This window comes from Centruroides vittatus, unplaced genomic scaffold (genome assembly GCF_030686945.1).
Source record: "Centruroides vittatus isolate TY-2023 unplaced genomic scaffold, ASM3068694v2 scaffold_769, whole genome shotgun sequence".
Classification (NCBI taxonomy): Eukaryota; Metazoa; Arthropoda; class Arachnida; order Scorpiones; family Buthidae; genus Centruroides; species Centruroides vittatus.
Genome location: NW_027122717.1, coordinates 2,895,442 through 2,920,896, shown reverse-complemented (window position 1 = coordinate 2,920,896; position 25,455 = coordinate 2,895,442). Strand labels below are relative to the sequence as shown.

The 25,455-nt window shown below is 32.7% G+C and overlaps 1 protein-coding gene across 1 annotated transcript; it reads right to left on the bottom strand.

Annotated features, from left to right (window-relative positions):
- Positions 1-10,678: 10,678 nt before the first annotated feature.
- LOC136989904 (medium-chain acyl-CoA ligase ACSF2, mitochondrial-like) lies at positions 10,679-23,974 on the bottom strand. The gene is made up of 16 exons (XM_067288207.1): positions 23,805-23,974; positions 20,392-20,581; positions 18,642-18,770; positions 17,182-17,235; positions 16,989-17,107; positions 15,707-15,754; positions 15,209-15,326; positions 14,229-14,324; positions 14,013-14,161; positions 13,845-13,936; positions 13,690-13,763; positions 11,595-11,687; positions 11,374-11,522; positions 11,145-11,286; positions 10,972-11,082; positions 10,679-10,900 (listed from the first exon to the last, which is right to left on the bottom strand). Exons 1-16 carry the CDS (start codon positions 23,864-23,866, stop codon positions 10,781-10,783), a joined length of 1,746 nt encoding a protein of 581 aa, XP_067144308.1. The 5' UTR covers positions 23,867-23,974; the 3' UTR covers positions 10,679-10,780.
- Positions 23,975-25,455: the final 1,481 nt, after the last annotated feature.

The following is a 25,455-nucleotide window of genomic DNA, read 5'->3' as shown; positions in this document are numbered from 1 at the left end:
ACTATTCTACAATTCGCCCAATTCTGTCATAATTTATTATTTAAAACATTAAAATAGTTATTAAATAACTAGAGATGGAAAATAAGTATATAAAAATAATTGAGACTTATTTATACTTACTTTTTAAATATTTAAAATTTAGTTAATGTTACCTATGGTTCCAAGATGGCGGCTCGACTGATTCCAGCAAGGAAACAGTGGGGACGCACGTTCTAACCTAACATAACCTATTCTAATAATTTTGTTGGTAATAATTATGGTAATTTATTAGACTAGGTTAGGTTAGGTTAGAACGTGCGTCCCCATTGTTTCCCTTCTTCTATTTGCTGGAATCAGAGGCGAGCCGCTATCTTGGAACCATAGGTAAAATTAATCTAAAATTTATACTACATTGCAATCAGGAGATTCAGAATTGCAGCGCGGATGCGCTCAAGAAGAACACCGTTTTTCTTTGTACTGACTGTTACGTAGAAATGTGTTAAATAAGAACATAAATGAAAATTACATATTGGTCATTGAGACCTCAATGCCAAAAACTTACAGATATTGATAACGACTACAGTGAATTAAGTGATTACAGAACGAAATAATTATTTTTATCGCTGTATACAGTTACAGTTCAATTAAATTTGTGGCCGGATGGCCGAGCGGTCAAGGTGGCAGCCTACTGCTCTGGGTGACCCGGAATCGAATCCGAAAGGGTTGAATAATACCCAGGAATTTTTCGGGAGGGATGGTCCGTTCGGATATGTTGGGCCCCGTCCCTCACCACCCGGTCACCCCATTGTGGGCCTGGCCGAACCCATAATGGGCCCTTCTAAAAGAGGCCCTCTTAGTGCCCATAGGGCGTAAAAGATTAAAAAAAAAAGTTCAATTAAATAGGCACACACTTAAGAAAAAGTGAGAGATTCTGATGCTACTAGAGATCATACTGCAAATGAATGCATAACTAAAGAAATGTTAACTGGAGAAATAGTATGGGTGAGACAGCCTTATTAAAAAATTGACAGTGGTTACTTATTGAAAAAGTACAATATCCTGAAGGTTTGGGGAATTTCGAAGCAAATCAACTTTCATTCTAAAAGTTTGAATTAAAGTCAGATGTCTTTAAATAATCGAACAGCGATGTTGAACCCAAAGGGTAAAATTTTTCAAGGTAAAAACCGTAGGTGTCATCCAGGAAAGAAAGTACAGTGAAAGGAAGGCAGAACTTTCCTTTTCAGATAATACAGAATGTAAAGAAAAGGCTACCGAAAATACGAAAAATATTTTACATAATAGTAATACAATAAAGTAGAGCATCGATTATCCGACCCCCGATCAACCGTCACATCGGTTATCCGACCGCGTTCTAGTCGGCAAATTCAAATGCCGGCTAATGATGTGGTGCTACAATATTTAGCTGTCTTCGCTACTTTAATAATATTTTTGTTAAATTTTTGCGTGTTTTAGCTGGTAACACTGGCTCGACCATGAAAGGGAAGCCAGTATTTATTTTGTGCAAAATAAAGAAATAATTTTCAACGATACAATAGCGACGATTATTATTTAATAAAAAATTTTTAGGCTTAACATCGATGATAATTCAACGCGAAGTAGGTTAATAGCGATATACTAATATACTAATTACATTAGTGGCGTGCCGTGACATTTGATGATAGGGAAGCTGAGTTTCTGTAAGAAGCCGACTTACAGGGGCAATCAATTAATTGCGCGTCAGGGCCCGTTCGTATTCGTTTGTTCGATAAGCCAGTAAAAACCGTATACTTCTTTAAATGTATTTTTAATAGATTATCCGACGTACTTAATAAATAAGAAAGTTCAATATAATTACCTCCGTTATTAGATTCAATAAATTCCCTACGCCCTCTAAATGCCAATTCTTGCTTTGAGAAAAAACATATAACTTCTATTAATTTAGATATATCTATTAATCGTAATTATCTTGTTATAATTTTCAATATTTATTTTATATTGTCTACCAAAGTTAAATTCTATTCCGCTTTGATTTCCAAATTGCTTCAATTTTACGAAAGAATCGTCATTCGTCATAAATTTTATCGTCAAAATGTCGAAATTTTTTTGTTGACGTATTTATATTTAATTTAGGCATTGGTCTTTCTCTTTTAATAATGTTTTCTTTTTCATTATATGGTCTTGAACCAAAACTTTTTTAAAATAAATTTTTTAATCACTAGCCACGATATAAGGGCTCAAATTAAAATTATAAAAAAAGCTTACTTGATAAAACAAAATGTGTGATGAATATACATGCTTAGTAAAAAAATTTTTTTCAATTGTATGAATATACTTTTAAAGAAACTTATAATTAAATATAACTTTGTGAAGAAACGTACATAAAAATAACAAAATATTCTTTACTTTTTAAATCTTAAAACAATCCACTTACAAGTTAGTGAAATAGCTCCCTACGAGTGGCTAATGAATGAAATCAGAGACGGTCCAGGTAGGTGTGTGCGTGCCAAATCCCGAGGGTGCCGATACCGGTCAATGTCAAATGCCTCTTTTGTCGCATCACTAGTATATCTCAAAGACGCGACAGGGTTGTTGTAAATTTTAAACATTTCTCACCATAGCTGAAATAATCTAAATATGTTAAACTTAACAGATTGCCAGTCGTTCGTTTTCTAACTAATTCGTTTTAGGACCAAGTGTTCACTGAAATTTCCAAAATTTACAACTTTTCGGTCACTCTCATTGAACTGGAAAAATTTCTGTGTTTATTACGTCTAATATTACGAAGAGATCAAACCCCACTGTACTCGGCAAGAAATTGGTTCTGTTAAGCTTCTGTTTAAGTAGAATTTCGGCTCTTTCATCAGGGTTTTATTGATGTTTCTAATTCCCTAATCGCTTAATTATTTAACTACTTAAATAAAAATAAGTCAAAACCAGTTACTTTGTACCTGAATATTTGTAGTCTTGGGAAAACAGTGGAAAGACAAATTTTTATGACAACCGATACATAAATCGTAAATTTAAGGAAAATAAATTCTAGAGCTTTTTTTGTACCGTTGTACGTCTCATTCATTAAATTTAGTTGTAATTGATGCTGCCAAAGTAACAGTTAATTTTTTTTAACACTGTACTAGAATTGTACACGTTTTTTCTGCATCCCCTTACAGATGGGACATACTAAATCGTAATATCACCGGTTTAACATTGAAATCCGTAAGTAATATAAGATGGGAGAGCGGAATAAACGCAGAATAAATATATCAAATATTTTAATGGATTTTTTTTTTTAAATCTCCTGTCAACTATACAGAACTATCATAAAAACATGCCAGTAAATTCCTATCGGTTGGGTTAAGTTATAAATCTAGTCTAGGGTGAGCAACCGTTTTTATAACATGGGCCAGAATAAATTTTACGTTTTTTCCGCGGGCCGTAGTAGTCAATTGACGCCTTCTTGTGACTTGTAATTTTTTTAGTCTGCAAATACGAAATAAATAAATAAAAAGTTAATTACTACATTTATTTCTCTTATCGTTTTCGAAAATTACAAAGAATTGGAAAAATAACTATTAATTAGTTATTTTTCCAATTTAATAATCTATTAAAGATCTCGCGGGCCGGATAGAAACTTTTCGCGAGCCGTAGCTGGCCCGCGGGCCGGGGGTTGCCTGCCGTTGATCTAGTCTGCTCGTGATTCACATAATCGGGCGAGGGTGGCCGAATATCTAGCAGGCGGCTAACAGCCCACAACCGCTCCGGGATATAAAGTCGGACTCTTTACGCGTGTGTCGCTTCTACCAGCTAAACCGGGTGAGGTTGGTGCACTGTAAACCGCATGTGCTAATGCCTATATAATCTGGCTGATTAGAAACTGACCCGGTTTCGACATTCCTTCCGCCACTGAATTATTCGAATATACAATAGCAATCTTATCGTTTTTTTTTCACATGTAGTATAGAAATTTGTAAAAGATACATAATGCAGTTATAATAAAATATTAATTTTAATTAATTCAAAGTACGTTAAAATATGAAAATTTATATTTTATAAAATACAAGGGAAGGTCATTGGAAGGTGGAATCGGCGCTTTCATCGCTTCCAATGACGGCACGCCACTAAATTACATGGGATATACAATTATATACTATACTAATAATGTATTTTTTCATACTTTTCGGTTATCCGTGTTTTAAGTTATCCGACTAACTCCAGTCCCCAATTGAGGATAATCGAGGCTCTACTGTAGAAGCCGCGAGAAATTGTACAGTTGTGAAGGTTCTGAAAAAAATTAGGTTAATACTTTAGGGCTAGTTAGACTTCCACCATATAAATTAATAGTAAAGTTCGGAGTTGTAGTCATTTTCATCAAAAACCTTGACACTAAAAAAGAGTTCTTTAACAGAAAAATTCATCACAAAACGATTATTGATGCTAATGTGTAAAATTCTGTTTTATCCATGCAAGATGTGTAATTACCAGAGCCCCTTCGGCCGCCAACTTAAAATCTTTTAATCTTTAAAATTGGCATTTCCACTTCCCGGGACGAGGACCCAGGGGTTGGATTTGTGGGAAGCGAGTGTTCGGGTTGTTTCATTGTGTGGAATTACACAGAACAAAGCGCTTGGCGTATAAGTGCGTGAGTGCGAGAATTCGAGTAAAGGTTAAACGGTGTATATCTTCGTGTACAGTGATGTTATGTCCGTGCGTGTGTGTGTGTGTGTGTGTAATCGAAGAACATCTTCGGCATGTCTATAAACAGAAAAACAGTAAATTACAATACGAGAATAAGATGTGTTAAAAAATGAAACGAAAGAGTTCTTACCATCGGAGATTTCGGAAAATATTCACTTGTCCACTTGGTCCTCTTCGTGGTAAAGTTGGGGAGGGAGATTCTTCTCCCTCCCAAATGTTCCTAGAAAACACAAAGGCAATGAGAAAACGAGAAGTTCATTCATTTATTACCTAAGGTTAATATTAATACCTTTATCAGACACTCTTTCTTCCCGAACAGTGTTATGAGAAGAGCGAAGGACCTGACCTAGCCTAGCCTAACCTAATCTAACCTACCCTAACCGGAAAGCTCAATCCTCATAACAGCTGTTTGGGAAGAAAGGTCGGCCGAATGTCACGTCCGGGTGGTCACAATCGGGAGTCAAATCCGTTGTCGTCGGACTTGTCTCCCGAGTGTCACGTTCGGGAGACAAGTCCGGGTGGTCACAATCGGGTAAGAGAAGTCACGTCCGGGAAAAGGTGTCGAGTCCGGGTGAAAAGTGTCGAATCCGGTAAGAAAGTCGCATCCGGGTGAAGAAGAGGAAATCGAAGAGGATCACCGCCTAGGCCAAGAGAACCGCAGCCGTCCGCAGCGACAAAACGGACACGGACAGCACGGTCCCTCAACTTCGGCGGCTCTCTCCTCCGATTCCTCCCCGTTCCGACTTCGGCAAGGCGGTGGCGTCGCCGTCGCAGAAGAACGGGCAGAACGCGACCAACCAGAAAATGTCAACTCGGAGGAGTTGTCATTTTCTAAATCTTCCACAGCAAGGTCTGTGACCGGATGACTCCCGAAGACCTTGGACAAGTGCACTGGACCCAGGGTGTAGCGTCGCATCATCCCGACTCCGGGAGGATGCCACGCCACGCGCACTTGGGGAAGGTCTTCTTCACCCGCTGCCTCACGCTCGTCGAGCCCCCGCTTCTCCAACGGCACGGAACGACAGACTCGTTCCGCGTCGTCCGAGGAACCCCCTCCCTCCGGCGCCACCCTGCCTCCGCCGGAACCGCCTCCAAAGCCGCACCAACGTCTTCATTCTGTAAAAAAGAAAATTTGCAATTAGTCCAGTGAAAACAAAAGCTTAAATTAATATAGACATAGAAATATAACACCTTAATTTGTTGCTGAGAAGAATATATAATTGAAAACACAAACGTTTTCAGCCCGATTAACAGGCCATCATCAGGTCAAAAACGAAATGGAACAGATACGTTCCATGTGTAGAATACAAACATTTAAATCAAAATTTAGAACAAAATTTTTTTTTTTTTTTTTTTTTTAAATATCCAAGAGAAACGGAAGAACATTAAAATTAACACAAAATAAAATTGAAAATAAAAAATATCACAAATCTTCCAATAAACTAATTCTAGCTTAAATTAATGCTTAAATTCTTCCGAGAAAAGCAAAATGCTCACCGCAGCTGCCTTTTTAAATCTAAAAGATTCGAATCCGAAGCGCAAACGGACGACCATCGAACGATGTGCCGAGATGTCTTCTGGGACCGATTCTCCAAGTAATATTAAATAAATTCTTACGTCTAGGGTCAATATGGACTAAGACTTACCTGAAAAATCTTTAATCTTCTCTGCAAAAGTCCTCAAACCGCAAAAAACAGCACGCAATCGAAGAGCACAAGAAAAGCACGTCCGACCACAACAAGAAACACAATCGAACTGCGAATCGTCATGCGTGACGAATTTCGAACAAACGTTAAAAGACGCGTCAACAATGTTCGAATTACGTAAAAATTCGAATTAAAAAAATCAATTTTATTTTTTTAATTAATTTTTTAATAATTAATTTTTTTTAAATAATTAATTAATTTAAAAATTAATTTTTTTAATATTTTTTTTTCTTTTTAATTTTGCTTCAATTATTTTCTTGTGTTCGGAATTTGATAAATAAATTATCTTCTGCATATTTACATGGTGCAGAATGTCCAACGTAGAGATCTTTTTTCAATTCTACGTCTCGAGGGTTGACCATCTCCGAAAATCGCCCGAAATTCGTTTGAATAAACATCTTTTTCGTCCGTTTTCGGCCATGGTATGAAATAAACCAAATTCTTAGGATTTCGCCCAATATTATTTCGCTTTTCGGAAAGATTCCTCGGTGGCCGTCGGGGTTGCGGGTTTTGCGTATTAACGCAACATCAAACTGGATAAAGTTAATATTAAAAATACCGAAAAACCTTTATAATACGGCCGAACGAAAATGAAGTCCGAGGAGAAAGAACGGTTGCTTCTCCCTGGGGAGAAGCAACCATTCTTTCTCCTCGAATTTCTGGCTTTTTAAAGGATCTCTCCCCTAAATTCTTAATTTGATGGATTAATCAATTTGACACTTCCGTTCGTCTTGGTCCGCCAGTGTTGATTTAAATTTGAAACTTTCGCTGGTATCTCACGCCATGATATTTTCTTTTCTGACGGCTAAAAATTTTCCTTTATGTCTTCATTACTTAGAATGCGACAATTTTGCTTTCGAAGGAATCTACATTTATTTTTAAATTTTGTCATGTCTACGAGAGTCAGAGTCAAAGCTGGATGTTTCCCATCGGCATTGCAATCCGTTAGTTCGCGTCGACCCGTGACCTCAGGAGACTGCAATTGGAAAAAAATTGTAGACCTCTAAATTCCCACTGTCTGTCTTAATCTCGAGAACGGAGTTAGATGAAATCCGAGACCAGATATGGAAACCTTGAAAACGGGAGGACCAGTTAATTATATAAGAACTTCCGATGCAAACCGAAAGTTACGTTTTTTTCAATTCAAAAGTCCACCTCCCCGAAAGCAGTTAATGAGACCGGTACGACTCTATTGTTAAAGAAAAAGTATGATGTACAGGGGCAAGCCACTACTAATTTGAGGTGGAAAGCACATGTTTTAAATTAAATGACTTAAAAATATGATTAAAATATGCATCCCCGGCATTTTTTTTTAACTCTTTCCGCCCTGTGGGCACTAAGAGGGCCTCTTTTAGTAGGCCCATTATGGGTTCGGCCAGGCCCACAATGGGGCGACCGGGTGGTGAGGGACGGGGCCCGACATATCCGAACGGACCACCCCCCGAAAAATTCCTGGGGATTATTCGACCCGTTCGGATTTCGATCCCGGGTCCCCCAGAGCGGTAGGCTGCCACCTTTACCGCTCGGCCATCCGGCCGTCGCATCCCCGGCATTGTGACGGCGTCACAATACTGTAAACAATTGCTCGTAGTTGTAGTTTGTCTGTGAAAACTTTGGTTTTAACTGGTGAAAATATTTACAATGACAAACTACATTTTGTCGTGTTATGAACCACAATATTGAAGTTAAAATCCTTCTAAGAGGTAATAAGGAGTTAAAGAAAACCTGTACCATTGCTGTAGTGCACTGTTGCAATAGGAGAAAACTGTATTTTAGATGGCAATGTAAACAGAACCCGGAAGTACTGTATAGGTGTAAGGGAGTGTATGAAGAACTTAAGCACTGAAGAGGGGTCAGAAAAAATAATACTGATCCGAAATGCATTTGTAAAAAAGCAATAAAGGAGTTTGAACCTGTTAAGCTGTGAGACAGTCTACCGTCAATATATTTTTCGGATTAAAGAGACTATTACTAAATTTTCACTTATAACTTTTTATACGTTCTCCAGTCTGACGAAATAGAGTCTGTCTCCTCGAGGTTAAGTAACGCCTATCTCCCGAAGGCTTTGTACATTTCTAACCTTTCAAGTTGTTTCGGCCGAGACACTATTTTCTCTCGATGGAACAGAGGGTCTTGTGGTATGTGACTACCACACCGTGTGATAGAACTGCCTGGGCTGAAACATTTGAAAAGGATAGATATCTACAAACCGTTCGAAATAAGGCAGCATGAACATACATAGTCCATTTATATGTTACTGCAGGCCTATTATGACACAATTTAGCAAAATCGCTGTAGAAAAAATTGCCGTTATAAACAATGTCGATATAAAATTAGATGACATCATCGTTTGTTACAAAATATACTTTAAATTATCATTACGTTACTGAACGCCGTCTAGTAAAATCGTTATAAAAAGTTTTAATTGGCATAAATTTGAGCTTTTGTAACATTTTGAATAAAATGCATTTTATATGCATAAAATGAAGCCGTAAAACTGAATTAGCTCCATGGGAAACCCCCGTGAACTTTGACCTATAGACCGGAAGTTTTGTCTGATAACGAGAAAGGCTTAAGTTTAAAATTTGAGCTTTCTGGACTCAGTGGTTTCTCTCTACGATCGTCTGCAGTGCCGGATGAAGAAAATACCGCTTTTTTTGCAGATTTTTGCACTTTTCGATTGCTTATATTTTGGCAACCGATCTAGATCGCATCACATATTATTCTTTTGTAAGTTTGCTTTAATGTTAAAATAAACGGTTATTGTAAGACACTTGTCGACTTTGCCTCTGCCGCCACTACCCACTTACGATCAGTCCCTAGCTTTCCTGACGCGCAATTAACTTATTGCCACTAAATGTCGGCAACTTACACTTATCACACTAAATTTAAATGTAACGAGATTATAGATGGTATGTTTAAAACACAATTAATGTCGAGACCTAACGAGCGAACACTTCGGAATCATTCATACGCTTCCTCGGATACCATTAACTCCAAGCGATAACACTTTTCCTTTTGCAATTAAAACATTAAACTTTCCACAGAAGTCTGTTGTTACACACTATGTTGATTACATTTTTATTTATGTGTTGAATTAGATTTGACTCGAGACCTACGAGAGTTTTACAGATCACGAAAACGTGTTTTAGTATCCACTAATGCTGCGATTCAAGTTTGAGCAAATATTGGAGTTACGAAGTTTTGATCATCTACCGATGATACGGTATTCTTTCTTGTACATAAAACCATCATACAATGTATATTTTCTTGACGGGTATCCTATAAACAACCAATACGTCGGTCGATATTGACAGTGACAGGAAACTAAACAATAGTAATTTCTAATTTCTAAACAATATTTTTAACCGAAATCAGACCCGTAAGTTTTTTATATGTTGAAGAGGTGATAAAAGTAATATTTTAAAAATAGTTACTTACTCGTAAAATGGAGTTATTTATTTGTATTATTAATTTTATTCAAATTTGAAGACTTATAAGGTAATGGTAGCAATTCGTAGGGATGAAAACAAAGAATACCAGAAATGCTCAGCAACAGCAGTAATATTTTCTCACTTCTTTTACAAATCGTCTCTAAATTCGGGTGAAGCTTTCTACTACATTCTACCATTTAAATTTCCCACTACGAGTTGGAACTGACGTATTGCGCGAGATCTGTTTATTAATATACTATTTTGTTGTCTAATCATTGGTTGCTATAAATACAAATACTAATCAGCGCTGAAGTTAAATTTTTCACAACTCTCTTCAGTCACGTAAACCGTTTTCTGTTGATATAAATCGAAAAATCTTGCTATTCTCAGTTTGTCTTTAGATTTTTCAAGTGTTGCTCTTTAATTAAGTCAAATTATGTTCTACCCAAAACGTCTCTCCTTTCCATCTGGTTTTTGGTTTATAGTAAGATTTCACTAGAAAATAGCGAGGTTGAGGACGAAGTTTTAAACGCGAAAACGTGTACGTCGGACGTTCAGCGCCGCGTTCTGTAAGCCTAGAAGTTTGACAATGGCGTTTTGAATGTCGAGCATGACTTTCCAAACGCCATTGTCAAACTTCTAGGCTTACAGAAACGCGGCGCTGAACGTCCGACGTACACGTTTTCGCGTTTAAAACTTCGGCCTCAACCTCGCTAATCACTCTGTTTCAAACTTTTAATCATTTTAAATGATTTTCCATTTTAGACACATTTTACAGTATTAATAAAAAAAAGTCAGTAATAATTTATTATTGTAGTGTGAATAAATTCATTTGATGTAAAAATATATCTCGAGTGAATAAAAACGTTTTAAATTTTCAATTAAAAAATTTTATTTATTAAAAGATTTTTACAAGTAAAAGTTAAAAAAAAGTTAAAAAATATTAAATTAAACAAGTTTTATTCTGTATTATAATTTCAGCAAGTCTGTACACTGTTCTCGCAGCTTATATTTTTGGATTTTTCCGCTTTCCGTTTTTGGAAATCCTTCGAGGAATACGATATGTTTTGGAATTTTGAAATGACTTATCTGTTTAAAAGAAATTTAATTATAAACAAAGCGAATACAAATAAATTGATTAAAATGTGAGAAAACTTTACCTTGTCTTTACAGTATTCTTTAACATCGTTTTCTGTGATTTTTTGGTTAGGTTTTAGTTGAATGCAAGCACAAATTTCTTCTCCCATTCTTATGTCTGGAACTCCCACAACCTGCAGTTTTTTAATACATGAGATAAGAAGCATTAGGTAAAACTATTTAAATTTTCACTTACATAAACTTCGAAAACTGCGGGATGTGTAAGAAGAAGATTTTCAATTTCTTGAGGATATATATTTTCACCACCTCTTATAATAAGATCTTTAATTCTTCCAGTTACGCAAATGTTACCTTCTTCATCCATGCTGCCAACATCCCTATTTGTTCGATAGATTTGTATATAATTAATTATATTCGCATGACTGTATTGAACCATAAATTATATTGAAAAAATATAATCGTACCCAGTATGATACCATCTAGAACTATCCAATACTTCGTCAGTTTTTTCTTTATCTTCCCAATAACCAAGAAAAGCGTATGGGGTTCTACATAAAATTTCTCCTTTAGTATTAAATGGAACTATGTTTCCGTTATTATCAATGATTTTTACCTGTAACAATAATAAAACATTTGTTATAAAATGTATTAAATTTAAAGTATAAAACTATTTGCATTTCCATACTTCAACGTGTTCGATAGGTCTTCCTGAATGTCGTTCGGCTGGATAGAGTGCCAAGCAGATTCCAGATGAAGTTTCCGTTATTCCATAGCCATTCTTTATTAGAGAATAAATTAACATTAGGATTGTTTAATAATGATAATCTAATAAAATTTGTAGTTTAAAATAATAAAAACCCTTGAAATATTTAGTATATAATTTATATATTGAAATAACAGATTATAACCAAGGAGGGACATTTGGTTTCGCCTCACATTTACGGGTCCTCAAAGAAATTTGTTACAAATTATTCATTCCATTACATTTCTTATGTATTAATTAAAAAGTTTTACTTTACTTTTGTTAAATTTTATTATTTTAAAAACAAAAAATACCAGTATTTCAAATTATACAGTAGAACCCGTTTAAGAAGTTTCCGCCTAAGAGACTTGTTATACCATAAGATACGTGTTAAAATTTCCCGCATAACAAGTTTTCCCGTATAAGAAATTCCAAAATATCAGTCCCATCGGACCCATTAAGAAGTTTATGTTGGAGACAAATCGTAATCTTTCTCCTCGCCATAACTTTATCACTTATAAAAACATTAACGTTTTAATAAAGTAACTCCAGATGTTCACCATATTGTATATCAAACACCTCCACACCTCAGGTGGTTAATAAATTAGTTGGGGTCTTATTGTTTTGACCATACTCCCTATTAGGTGCTGTCCATTAACTATTGACACCAGTCACTTCATCCCCTGCTGTAGTCAGTGTATGATAATAGAATAATAAGATGCACTACGCTATGTTATATTACCTTGATATTGAAATAAAATTGATTACACAGACAAAAAGTTAGAAAATCCCGCCTAAGAAGTTTTTTTAAATTGGTCCCTTCAAAAAAACTTTTAACAGGGATGTATTTGTCTAAACTGATTACAAAATTAAAACTTTATAAATTATCTATAACTATTTCCTTTATAATAAATATGTAGTGCATTTACAAACATGTGACTTCACAATTTCCTTTATTTGACAATTTATCACATTTGCCAACTAACTACAGTATCTATAATTACTTATAACTTTATAAACAAGTTTACAGATTATATTTTACTTTTAATTTAAAACTGAGAACCACATAAAAACATTCGTAATAACTTTACTTAGGCCAAAAGTTTTATAAAAGTTTAATGAATTAAAACTGATTCTATTTCTCTAAAGAAATATTTAAACATTTTAATGTGGTTCTTTACTGGTTGTATTCCTTTTGATGTGATAAACCTTTCTAACTATAGCCGTAACTAATTGGCTAACTGATTATTGTTCAGTTTAAATTAGCTTCTAGTCAAAGTTGTTATATAAATTTTAGCAAATTTTATAATTCACTGACAAAGACCAGTTTATAACCTTGCTTATATTTAACCATACTTCTCTATATAATAAAGAATATTAGACATATTAGGCCTACTAATAAGCGTGGTATTAGGCAAGTGTGAACTTGCCTAATACCACGCATAAAAAGGGTATATAAAAAGGGGTTTCACAAATTTATATAATATAAAGCACGTGTGATACGATACTTGATATAATACAAGGTCTGGAATACTAAACTAAACAAAGTATTGACAAACATTTGTGAGGCCCATATAAATATGAGAGCCTAGTCCATAGGGTTTTCATTACACTCAGAACTTTTAGGGCTGTTGAAAGATTCCGTGATACATGATAATTTATTAAGTTTACATAAATTATTGGCTGTCAGATGTATCACATACATTTAAGTAAGCCAGGGGCGAGTTCAAGAAATAAGCAACTAAGTAAGTAAACCATGGCATAATCCGTTTTACATGAAACAAACAAACTACATCATTGACTTTCTTGACCTTACTCTACGTAAGTGCAGGCATTAAAAATGTTATAAACCACTGGCGTAGCAAAAGTGTTGGTTAGTTATATAAGACATCTCATATATAATCAATCAAGACATTTTTGCTAACTTCAATAGTTTATCAATATGTATAACTATGTTTTATAGTTATCTTGTATCGCTTAATTAAATAAATAAAGTTGTGTAATCTTGAATTAAATCTTAAAATTATTTAATATTTACCGCAATGTTAACTCCCAATTTACTCTTCAATTCATGGACCAAGAAATCGGGAATAGGTGCAGCTCCAAGTACGGCTTTAAATTATAATTTATTTTATTCAATTTATGATCATAAATGAAATCAGTATTTTAAGAACAAATATCAAAAGATATTACCTTGTTTCCAGCTTTTAAGGTTATAATTTGATTCAGAAATGTGTTTTAACATATCAAAAAACATTGTTGGAACTCCATATACCACCGTACATCTGCAATTGATAAAATATATTCTCTTTCTTCTAATATAATTGAACTATTTTGAAAAAGTAGTAATTTAAATTATACTTTTCATTTTGGATGCATTCGAGGGATGAAGGCGAATGAAAAAATTCTGAAGGAATAACGCATTTTCCTCCGAAATTTACTGTTACTAATGGTCCTAACGCGTAGGCAAATATATGGAAGAGTGGAACTTGTAAACAAATTGTTGGTTTCTAATAAATCAGAAAAATAATTATTATTCAAGTACAAAGTATTTTATAAGTTGACCATATCATTTACCTCATTGACAAATCCAATCTTTCTTCCAGCAGAAATTGCTTCGTTAACCAACTGAAAATGACTCAGTGCTGCAGCTTTTGGATTTCCTGTTGTTCCCTTCCATTTGATATAAGATTTTTAAAGATATTTTATTTAGTAACATTTTGTAAATAAAATATACAATGAAATAAGATATTAAAAACAATTTGGATATAAATAGAAGGTTCCAATGGATTAATTGATTAACTGAGACGATATTCTTTAACTGTGTTTTTAATATTACAGACAAAACTTGAAACAGACTTCTTTCGCGAATAACATGAAAAAAATGTTTCTTATATACTATATACCAGGGGTGGCCAACAAGTCGATCGCGATCGACCGGTCGATCGCCAAGCCAATTTTGGTCGATCGCTAGCGATGTCTTGACTTAATGTATTATATTTGTAACCGAACGCAACTGTATGCATGCAGTTATGACTCGACTCATAAGCAGTGAGTACACTTCATACTGAAACAGTGTATGAACATAGTATGTATTTCACACTTCCCCTCCCCACTTAGACTATGCCTATGATAACAAGTCGATCGCGACACATTTTTACGATAAAAAGTAGATCTTATGTGCACAAAAGTTGGCCACCCCTGATCTATATAACTCCTTTCAGAGGGAAATGTTTTAATTAAAATCACGTGAAATTTCGGTCTAGACCGGAAAGTTCGTTTATAGTTAATCGGGGCTTTCTATTTCTAGCTTTCCGTGTCTGGTTTTGACTTTGATCTATCTAACACTATTCTCGAGATTAAGGATGGATGGACAGACGGACGACAATGAGAATTTGTAGGTCTAGCGTTCTTTGCAAATTGCAGCCCAACCAGTTCTGCTTATGATTAAGACCGTGTAGAAATTACACAAAGACTTTTAGTATATAAATTAAAGGTTTTGAATATATAAAAGAATATTTCAAAAAATATGAGAATAAAATATATAGGCTACTAACCGATGTAAACATGATAGCGGTTGCATTGTCAAATTGAATTGTTTTCTGTCTTTCATGAAGAAGTTTTGTATTTTCACTTCCATCATTTTTGAATATTTCCTTAAAGCTGTACGTCCCTCTATTAATAAATTTAATAAAACTATATGCTTATTTCTACTAACGGATTTGTGTAGAAATGAATATACATCCACCAAAGCCGAATTATCGGGCTAGAGTCCGCTATAATAAATAAATAATTAATAAGACAATTTGGCACTAGAGCATGGCACTAGAACATAATTCGGCTTTGGTGGATGTATAGCTTTATAACGGGTTAGTTGTTATTTATTTATATGAAATGAATATATTTTAAATTTTGTCAGTTAATATCATTTTGAATAAAAATATTTAATAACTGAATAATTTAATTATCAATACTTATGACAATCGATTTAACAATTTTAATGATAGTTAATATAAAATAAAAATTTCGAAATTAAATAAATAACTATTACTTACGGCAAGGCTTTATCTGCAAGAGTAATTACATATTGAAGACTTCTCACCCTAAATAAGAGAAAAGATAATCTCTATTTTTATCCTTCAATTTCTATAAAAATGAAAACTAAAGTCGTTCGTTATTTATTTTTATTAAACTTAAATTTATTAAAAAATCAAAACTTGCGATTCCCGACGGATCAGTCGATTTTATTTATCTGGGAGACAATAAATTATAAATAGGAGACATTTGATTTATTCTCATGGGATAAGGAAACGCAACACAAACCGAGGGGATGCCACCTGGCAAGACTTTATATGTAAAAATTAAGGAACAACAGACAGACAGGCGGACGACACTGGAAATTTATAGATCTACAGTAGGCCAATGACCTCTATTTAGCTGTTAGACGTGAAAAAACGGGAAAATTCCACTGGTCGGGAGAGAACCCGCGACCAAGTAATATGGTTCAGTAGTTCTATGTATTTGGCCACTGATGGGTTTTAAGGGTATATACCAGGGGTGGCCAACAAGTCGATCGCGATCGACCGGTCGATCGCCAAGCCAATTTTAGTCGATCGCTAGCGATGTCTTGACTTAATGTATTATATTTGTAACCGAACGCAACTGTATGCATGCAGTTATGACTCGACTCATAAGCAGTGAGTGCACTTCGTACTGAAACACAGTGTATAAACATAGTATGTATTTCACACTCCTCCCCCTTTCCACTTAGACTATGTCTATGACAACAAGTCGATCGCGACACATTTTTACGATAAAAAGTAGATGTTATGTGCACAAAAGTTGGCCACCCCTGGTATATACTATGGAAGTCGATTGACAAATTTATTTATATTCTGTTTTAAATTTAAAATATAACAATTGTTACTACATATTATAATTTTTGAGCTGCAATTTGAAAAAAATGTAGACCTATAAATTCCCATTGTCGTCCGTTGTCTGTCCTTCCTTAATCTCGAGAACGGTATTAAATAGATGAAAGTCGAGACCAAACATGGAAACTTAGTAGCAGGAAGCCCCAATTAAATATAAGTTATTAACGGAACCACCAAATCGTTATTATAACTTCCGATTTGGAGGTTCCGTTATTTCAATTCAAAAACTTTCCCCTGAACAGTGTTAGATAGATGACTGGAACGACTCTATTGTTAAAGGAAAAGTATGATGACGGGAGCAAACCACTACTAATTTGAGATGGAGAATATAAATAATTGCGCGTTATTTTTAAATTTTAATAAAATAAACTATACAAATTTTAATTTATACTTAATTACTTACTTTTGTGAACATAATTGACCCGGTTTGCTACTTGAAATTTCGGGCACAACCTCAGAAAGTATATTATAAAAATTTAGAATTTTAAAACGTTCGGCCGTTATAATCGCCTTACATTGAACCTAGTTTATTTAAAGTAAATATTTATTAAATAATAATGTAACTTCAATTATAATAATGAAAATAATATATTTACTTTATTAAGAGAGTACTCTAATTCTGCTGCTCTGTATGAAGGATTGAGACATACCTGTAATGATTATTTTAAATATTAATATAATTATTAGATAGAATAATAAAAATATAAATAAATTGACGAGATAATTGTTTCATTGGCTTTCTAATTAAGCATTTTTGGCAGTGGCATTGGAACTAAGTATGAGGAAAAACTAATCCCTCTGCCTAATTATCATGGGATACATTTTAACCGCATACTCATTAGTGAAAAATACAATAGACTGAAAATCTATTTTTATGATTAATATTTAATGGAAGATTACCATTTTAAACATGTTTTCAAGTACTAAATAGTTTATACATGAATATTTTATTTCATTATATAAAATTACTTCGTATATTAAAGTTAAATATAATATTATAAAATCATTAAAAATTAGAACATAATTATTGAGCCATAATTTAATTACTCTTCTGTTCTCCCCATATTCAAAATTTTGTTCCAGCGCTTCTAATTTTTGGTCAATTATGCCACCATCTTTAGCATACAAATACATGCATTCAACAGAATAGAGTGATGTTTGTAAGTGTGATGAATCCTATTGTACAGAACTTTAATTATGTTCTAAACGATTATCTTCTAATTTTAACACCGTTTTTTTATCCTGCTGAGAAAAGGATCCATTTTCTATCATATCAGCGTTTGTTATGATGTTTTTGTTCACATTAAGGTGTATACAGTTGAACCTGTCCATCTCAATCATATTTATATGGAAAACCTCTATCTCGAAATTTATTTTTTCTTCTGTATTTACAACCTAAATTCAATATGTTTTCCGTGTTTATCTGGAATAATTTTCTCCGAACACCTATATATCTCAAATTATGGACCAAAGTGTCGATTACAAATTCGAAACTAGGCGAATACATTTTGATAAGATAAATTGCAGTTGAGAAACATCTACAGGACTTAGTTTTAATTAACGCTGCTTTTCTCTGATCGGTTATGAGTTCGGCTTGCAACTTATTGATTGAAGAAAGTCGGGCATCAGAAACTATTGACAAACTGTTAAGGTACTGTACTTCAAAAATGTTTTATTTATACCTAATACAGGTGTGTATTGTACTTGCTATTGTATTAATAAAATACCATACCTCCAAACTAAGGTGTATACAGTTGAACTTGTCCATCTCAATCATATTTATATAGTTACTTATTAACCTATTACTTTTTTATTGTGTAGGAATATTTATATCTCGATTATTTTTTCATTCCAGATAGACAGTTTCAACTATATTTTGATAATAGAATACCTTTCAGTACACATATTCCATCCTTCAGGTCACACTATGAATAAAGGCTGTTTTAATATATATATAGGGACGAGTTGATTTTTTATAAATGTTCATTTCAACTATACTTTAATTAATGTATATGATCATTAGGTTGTTGTGAAATATAAATAAATATTTAATTACTAAAATCAATCCGGCTTTACTAGCAGCAAATTGCGTAAGGAGCCATTCGTAGTTATTTGGAGACCATATTGCAATTCGATCATTTTTCTGCAAGCCTAATCCAATGAAACTAGCGGCAAGTTGATCAATCTGCAATTAAAAAAATATCACCAGAAGAGTTAAAATAATTATTAATTTCCATAACTTTACATTATTTAAAAATGAGAAAAATATTTGTTATTTTAAGTACGTATTTTTTATTTGATATAAACACCTCTTATTACAGAAAAGCTCGTAGTATATTTGAAGCTTTATATTTGCAGGTCTCAGATATTTTTGTTTTTTTAACAAATTATTCATTTGCATTTCTTGTGTATTAAGAAAAATGTTTTTTTCTTTTTGTTAAATATTACTAGGACATCGCGCGATTTTGTCGTATCGCGATAGAATTGAGGCGGAGTCGGAAAAAAAAGAAGTGATCCCTGCACTTGTTAGGCACAGAAGAGGCGATCCTTGTACCCGCAGAACACGAGAGTCACGATTTTTCTGCTGGCCGGGTACGGAGAGATGAGCACTAGTCAGGAAAATCAAAACAAAACATTTTTTTTTTCACTTGTAAGATATTTTGTTTCGATTTTACTGACTAGAATCTTCTCTATTTGCTAAACTGAAACTACACCAGCGTAATAAGTCCTATTAATAGTCCTATTAAAGTCCAAAGTAGACAAGGATATAATTAAAAATTAATAAAAGTCAGGACATAGAGACAGAAAGAATGAATCTATCGAGACATATTTTAAGTAAATAACCGAATAAACGTCTACAAGGAAAAACAAACTGCGTTTTTAATAAAGGTCATAATTTTACTTTCCCATCTGTTATGGAATATAAACCGTATTTCCTTATATTATATTCGGTCATATTTTGATTTCTCCCTTATTTCTTTTTGCATTTCTCGACATTCTGATGATCCAAGAGTCCAAAAATACATACAAACAAATCTTTACAAAATTCTCTTTCTGTGTGTCTGCGAGCGTGTATTTTGCATTATATCCCAGGATTAGATGAACCAAAAATTTCGAAAGTTAGTAGGTTTGTTTCTATATATGGGACATTGATGCTATTAAATTTTGGTAGTAACAGTCCGAAGGGTGGAGAGATAGAGAAGGGTCGTGTGTCGTATGATGTCATATCATTAGTGTTCGGTGTTTTTATCCACTCGACTCACCAATGGGTTGGATCGAAACAGAAAAAAATTAGGGTATTTCATAGCTTAACTGCGTTTAATATATCTGAATTATTTTAAAAATATTATATATGATGAAAACCTTATTATTGATTATGTTATTTTTATTATAATGAATATTATATAATTTGGTTTGACGTTTAAAATATTTGATAAAACGCCCGTTCGATCAATAAAGGGTGGACAAAAAACCGGTTCGCCGAAATGTATTTTAGGAAATTGCCGACTGCAAAATTAGTAGCGGCGCAATTTATTGTTGTATTGTCTTACTCCATCAATGAAATTCATGTGCTATCCTTTGCTAGAAAATTGTTTTGGAGGAGCTGTATTCTGCTATTAGATTCAGCCATATTATTAAAAGTTTTAATCGTTCCTAAAAGAATTTTACATCTGGGTTAACCGAGTGTGGCCTAAAAGCCACAATGCGAAAAATCTCTAACGTTTCAATTAATTGGTGTAAATTTAGGCGATTATAATTATGTTATTTGGTATTTTAAAAATAAATTTATTTAAATAAGAACTTACCTCTTGTTTAAACTGCGTAAATGTCTTATTTACATTTTGAAATGGTACAGAAATGGCAACATCGTCTCCATATTTATCAGCAGCTGTGTCTACTACATCGCCGAGAGTGGCATTGGAAAAAGTAAAACCTCCAGGCTTGTGCCAATAACTTGCGCTTATTTTATTAAAGCTTTCGTCCTTAGAATAATTTCTGAAAATTAATTTTCGAAATAAAATTATTTTTAAAAATATTTTCCTGTAATTGCAGTAAATTGTTAATGTAATACGGACAACTGACAATAGTTTGGCTAAACGCAATCCATCGGCAAAAAATCGGCTTAACGCAAACCATTATCATACTTTGAAGTTTTATGTAGTTCTTCCCAACTTCCTTTCGATCTGTTAATCCTCTTCAGTTACAAGATTAAATAAAATTTCAAACTTTAATCCCTGATAATAGTTGGTTTTGGCCACTTTGTTTCCTCTATTGAATCTAGTTACGTAACTGTTATTTTTGTAATAATTATCCACGGTTAAAACTATATCACTCAATATATTAAGATAAACTCTTTTCCTTACATTTTAACGTATTAAACAAAAATAAAATTAAAACCGTAGTTAATAGTTAATTTAACTTTGTAAAGTATCGAGTGATATATGATTCACATTACATAAATTTAGATAAAGCCTACGGTGGCCACAGAGCCTCGCTCAATCTAAAACCTCAACTATTGTATTGAAATATTAAAATCATTTAGGCTGATGATTATAATGAAGATAAATTTCTGCACGTGTAACATATTAATTGGCGGATAAAGAAGTTTACAGTAATTAGTTATCACTGCTAGCCGATAAGCTTGCAATGATTATAAACAATAATTATTTAAAAATAATAGTATTATATGATTGGTTTATAAAATAAAATATATTTTAAGATTTTGGTTTATAAAATAACATATCAACTGTTTCATTATTTGTTGAAAAATAAGATTAGATTAGATATAAATGTGACTGATTAACTCACTCTTTATCGTCAAACTCTCAAGAATTGTTCAGATAAAAGTGATGAATATTTTGAAAAAGTACAAATTTCCATTAAAGACTTATAAATTTAAAAAATAAATTAAAATATCAATTAAATTAAACGAAATTAGAAGATTTCAATAGAAATTAAAGTAATTAATCCATTTTAAAATAAATTAAAAAATACGTTTCCAACTGCTAAAATTTATTTTAATATTTTAAAATTTAACTTCATGATCCGAAATTGTGAATAAATTCTTAATTGTTTATGTATTTATTTAAATACAGAAGTTCGTTAATCCGGCAGCTCAGTATTGCTGAGTTAGCGCATGTTTATAGTATTTTTGCAAAATTCGATAAGTTATATGCCAAAAATCAAAGTGGTCGATAAGGCATCTCAGGTGGATAAAAAGTCGAGAAATTCTTGACGGGATCGACAATCAAACAAGTTCGAAAAGTCCTGTTATATTCGCTCCGAACGTTGCAGACTTTTCTATATTTTTTGCACCAGCGCATGGACAATTTGACCAGGATACGTCAGGACTCATACCTCGCTCTCAGCTGTCCAGTGTTGGCTCACTGGTGACGAGCGTAATTAAACAGCCAACAGGACGGCGTGTTATAGTATATGTAACATAATATATTATAATGTTATACATATTCTCTGTCGGGTAAATCGACTCCCTCCTAACACCAAAGTGTCCCCATACGCCTATGATCATTATAATATGAAGCCCTCGGGGACGTATAGTGCTAACACTATACATCCACGAGGGCTTTATATATACTGTATAACATTATATACGACAATGACTATGGACGTATTAAGGACAGTTTAAGGAGGACAGAAGGGATTGATTTGCCCGAAATTATACACAGATAAAACCACAAGTATCAGTTTTTAATTTGTCATCACTGATAAGCCTTCTTGCATTGTTCCAATTTTCTCCATTGTTTTTCCCAAATTTGCGAGGACCCCTTATCCCCCGAATTGTTTGCCCATTATATCTACTGAGTCTTATTTTCATATACGACGACATAATTATTTTAATTTCTAATTATGCATTCAATTAAACTAGATTAATTTTTAAATATTCGATCGTGAGTATAACTAATAATTTTAAGTACTTAAAAATCTGATAAGAAAGGTTTTTTCGTGATGAGAGGAATATACAAGGAGAAAATTTCGTTTCAGCTTTAAACAATAACTATTTTATTTGCTGGAATGTTTATTGTTATAGAAAATTTAGATTTAGTATGGTATTGTCATTAAAGCAACGCTATCCGCATGAATTCACCCTAATTTATTGTACAACTCGAAAGGAATGTCTACTGCATCGAAGATCATCGTATAGAATCGTGCAACAAACACCAGTTCATACCACGTGGCAACCTGTTTTTAAGTGACGTAATATGAATTATTTTAATGAACAGTTTCGGGAAGGCGTTGAAGTTACGTCACATTTTCAACACATTCTTATGCTTTAAATAGCCAAATAATCATAAACAATATTACTATATACATAATTTCTGTAATTAGACATAACTAATTGTTTAATTATTTAGCCTAAGTTTATATAATTACAATTAAACGCAAGTAAGTTTAATTTTGATGTTAAATGCTTGAAGGATATTAAAATGAGTTAAAAATGTAAACAAAGATATGAACGTTTGAATTCGAAAGTAAAGTAAAGTTATTTACTTTCGAATTCAAACCTTCTGCATGTGGGCTGTGTGCGTGTTTAAAAGCATTTTATACAAAATAAAAAGTATAAAATATTCAAATAATAGATTATATAAATTTGACTTTTAAATGTCAAATTTGAAAAGTCTTTTTTAACTTTCAAAACCCACAAAAAGCTTCAATTTTTTTTTTTAAACTTTTGACAGCGATAAATAAACTTAATTAAATATAGTTACTTGACAAATGAAATGATTCCGTTGTTTAAGTAGAACAAAATGTGTTGTTTTGGATAATTCATTGATGAATCATCACTCTTATACATTTGGAAGTGTTCCAAGTTTATATTTTTATCAGTTAGAAAATGTACGACACTGCTTTCTTAAAATACTAATGGATATATAATTATTTACAGATGAAAAATGACAAGGTAAATAAAGTTACACGCTTCAAAATCTTAAAATTACATTTTATACGTAGATTTAAATTATGATAAAATCACCAAAAATCGATATGGAAGGAAGTGATTTTTAAATATTACCGGTGAAGGATTTAGGTGAAATACATTCACCTAAGTGATAAATTTCATTTAAATTTACAGTATATAAAAAGCAAAATAAATAATTTACAGACTGTAGCTTAAGCTTTGGTAACTTAAGCTAACAAAACTCTAGTTTGATCCTTAAATATTAATGCTTATATATGAATTATTAACAAAATTACTTCTTACCTGAAATGATTAGAGCTTAAATTAAATTTCAGTTTTAAAATTTGTTTCGCCCAGTTTAGCATTTTTTAGTTTCTACTTAATTATTTTTTTTATAAGGTTAAATGTTTAACAAGGAAGTTGCAGACAGCAAAGAATTTATCGTCTGTTTAACCGATAGCACATTTCAAGGCTATTTATCTACGAAGGCCACGTGACTTTAATTTTTTTCACGTTTGATGACAATGATAATTTGCAGAATGTAGTTCAAAATGTCAAAGTCCGTTTCCGTTTATGAAAACAGTTTTTTCCCCTCTTTACTTTATCTATTACAATCATTCTAAAGATATAATATTCACGTTTTTACTTTATCAAGGAGACTCTTTAACTGCTGTCCTTCGTAAAAGCTCATTTACATAAATAGATTATTCGGGTCTCTAATCGTAGTTTTGTTCTTTCTTCTATATATTTTCAACAAATTAAGCATATTAATTACTCGTAAATTATTTCCATTTACTTATTCTCAAATATTTAAAATGTAATAAAGTTGTAAATACTTTTTCGATTCGTAAGCAGAAATAACTCATATGTAAGATGGTGAATTATAATGAAAGCTCCCTAAAATAATTTAAATTATTTCAGAATTTTTAAATTATTTTTTTTAAGTTTTGCTAGGTGAATCAAGTCACTCGCGATTACGTTAGAAAAAAAAATTAGGCCAGACCCTAGTCAAGCGTAGAGTCGCGTGGTCTCCGCCCCCTTTTAAAAAAATAAATTTATGTAATATAAAACTTGTATGAAATAACAAGCTATGTGATAGCGTAGATGATCTAGAATTCGATCAGGACGATTGACAAACATATATTCGTGCATGTTGAAGCCACTAAAAGCAGCAGGCCTTAGCATAAATTTAGTTTGCTTATGTCTAAAACCATTACTGATTAAATTTAACGAATGTTTTCGTTACACACATTTTTATATATACCAAACACATGCCAACATAGAACCTAAGGCTACGAAGGTTTCGCGCTTTTAAATTAATTATTTGATTTGAGGGGAAAGAGCATTTTGTGTTTTACAGTTTGGAGGGCAATTTAAATTCGTCCCTGGCTATGTATACTATATAAATATGTATAAAATTAGGTATCATATTTGAGGATACCTAATTGAACACTCTTCCATTTTTCACCTTAATAGCATTTTTAAATATAATTTAATTAACTCTTGCATAATAGAAAAATATTTACTTCAATAATTAACACAACCAGTTGAGAGAAAGAGGATAAACAACTTTTTTTCTTTTTAACGTAATCGCCAGAAAAAATAAATATTATTTTTATATATATGTCACCTTCTATAACTCGACTTTTTGTCGCATCATCGTTTTTTATTCATAGAAATAAATATTTCATATTTTAAATAATGCAAGGTTTGTTATATAGTATTTAAGTTAATTCATTTTGTAGGCCTTTCATATTATGACAAATATATAAATTATAAGCAAAATAAATAATAAATTCTGAATAAAAAATTGTAAATGACATAATTGAGAGTATCAGTATCAGTTAATGTTATTATATTTTAATTTTAAATTGACTTTAGTATGGACTAAGAAGATTATTTTCTTGGTACCCTGCTGGGACTTCTTCTTTCGTATCCTTGTCTCAATCGTTTC

Excerpts from the sequence above, each read along its gene's own strand:
- LOC136989904 (XM_067288207.1), bottom strand. The coding sequence starts at position 23,866 with ATGCTAAACTGGGCGAAACAAATTTTAAAACTGAAATTTAATTTAAGC. Across the intron at positions 15,755-16,988 it reads GGTCAATTATGTTCACAAAA|GGTGAGAAGTCTTCAATATG; the intron begins GTAAGTAATTAA and ends TCTCTTATTTAG. Across the intron at positions 11,287-11,373 it reads TCTAGATGGTATCATACTGG|GGATGTTGGCAGCATGGATG; the intron begins GTACGATTATAT and ends TCGAACAAATAG.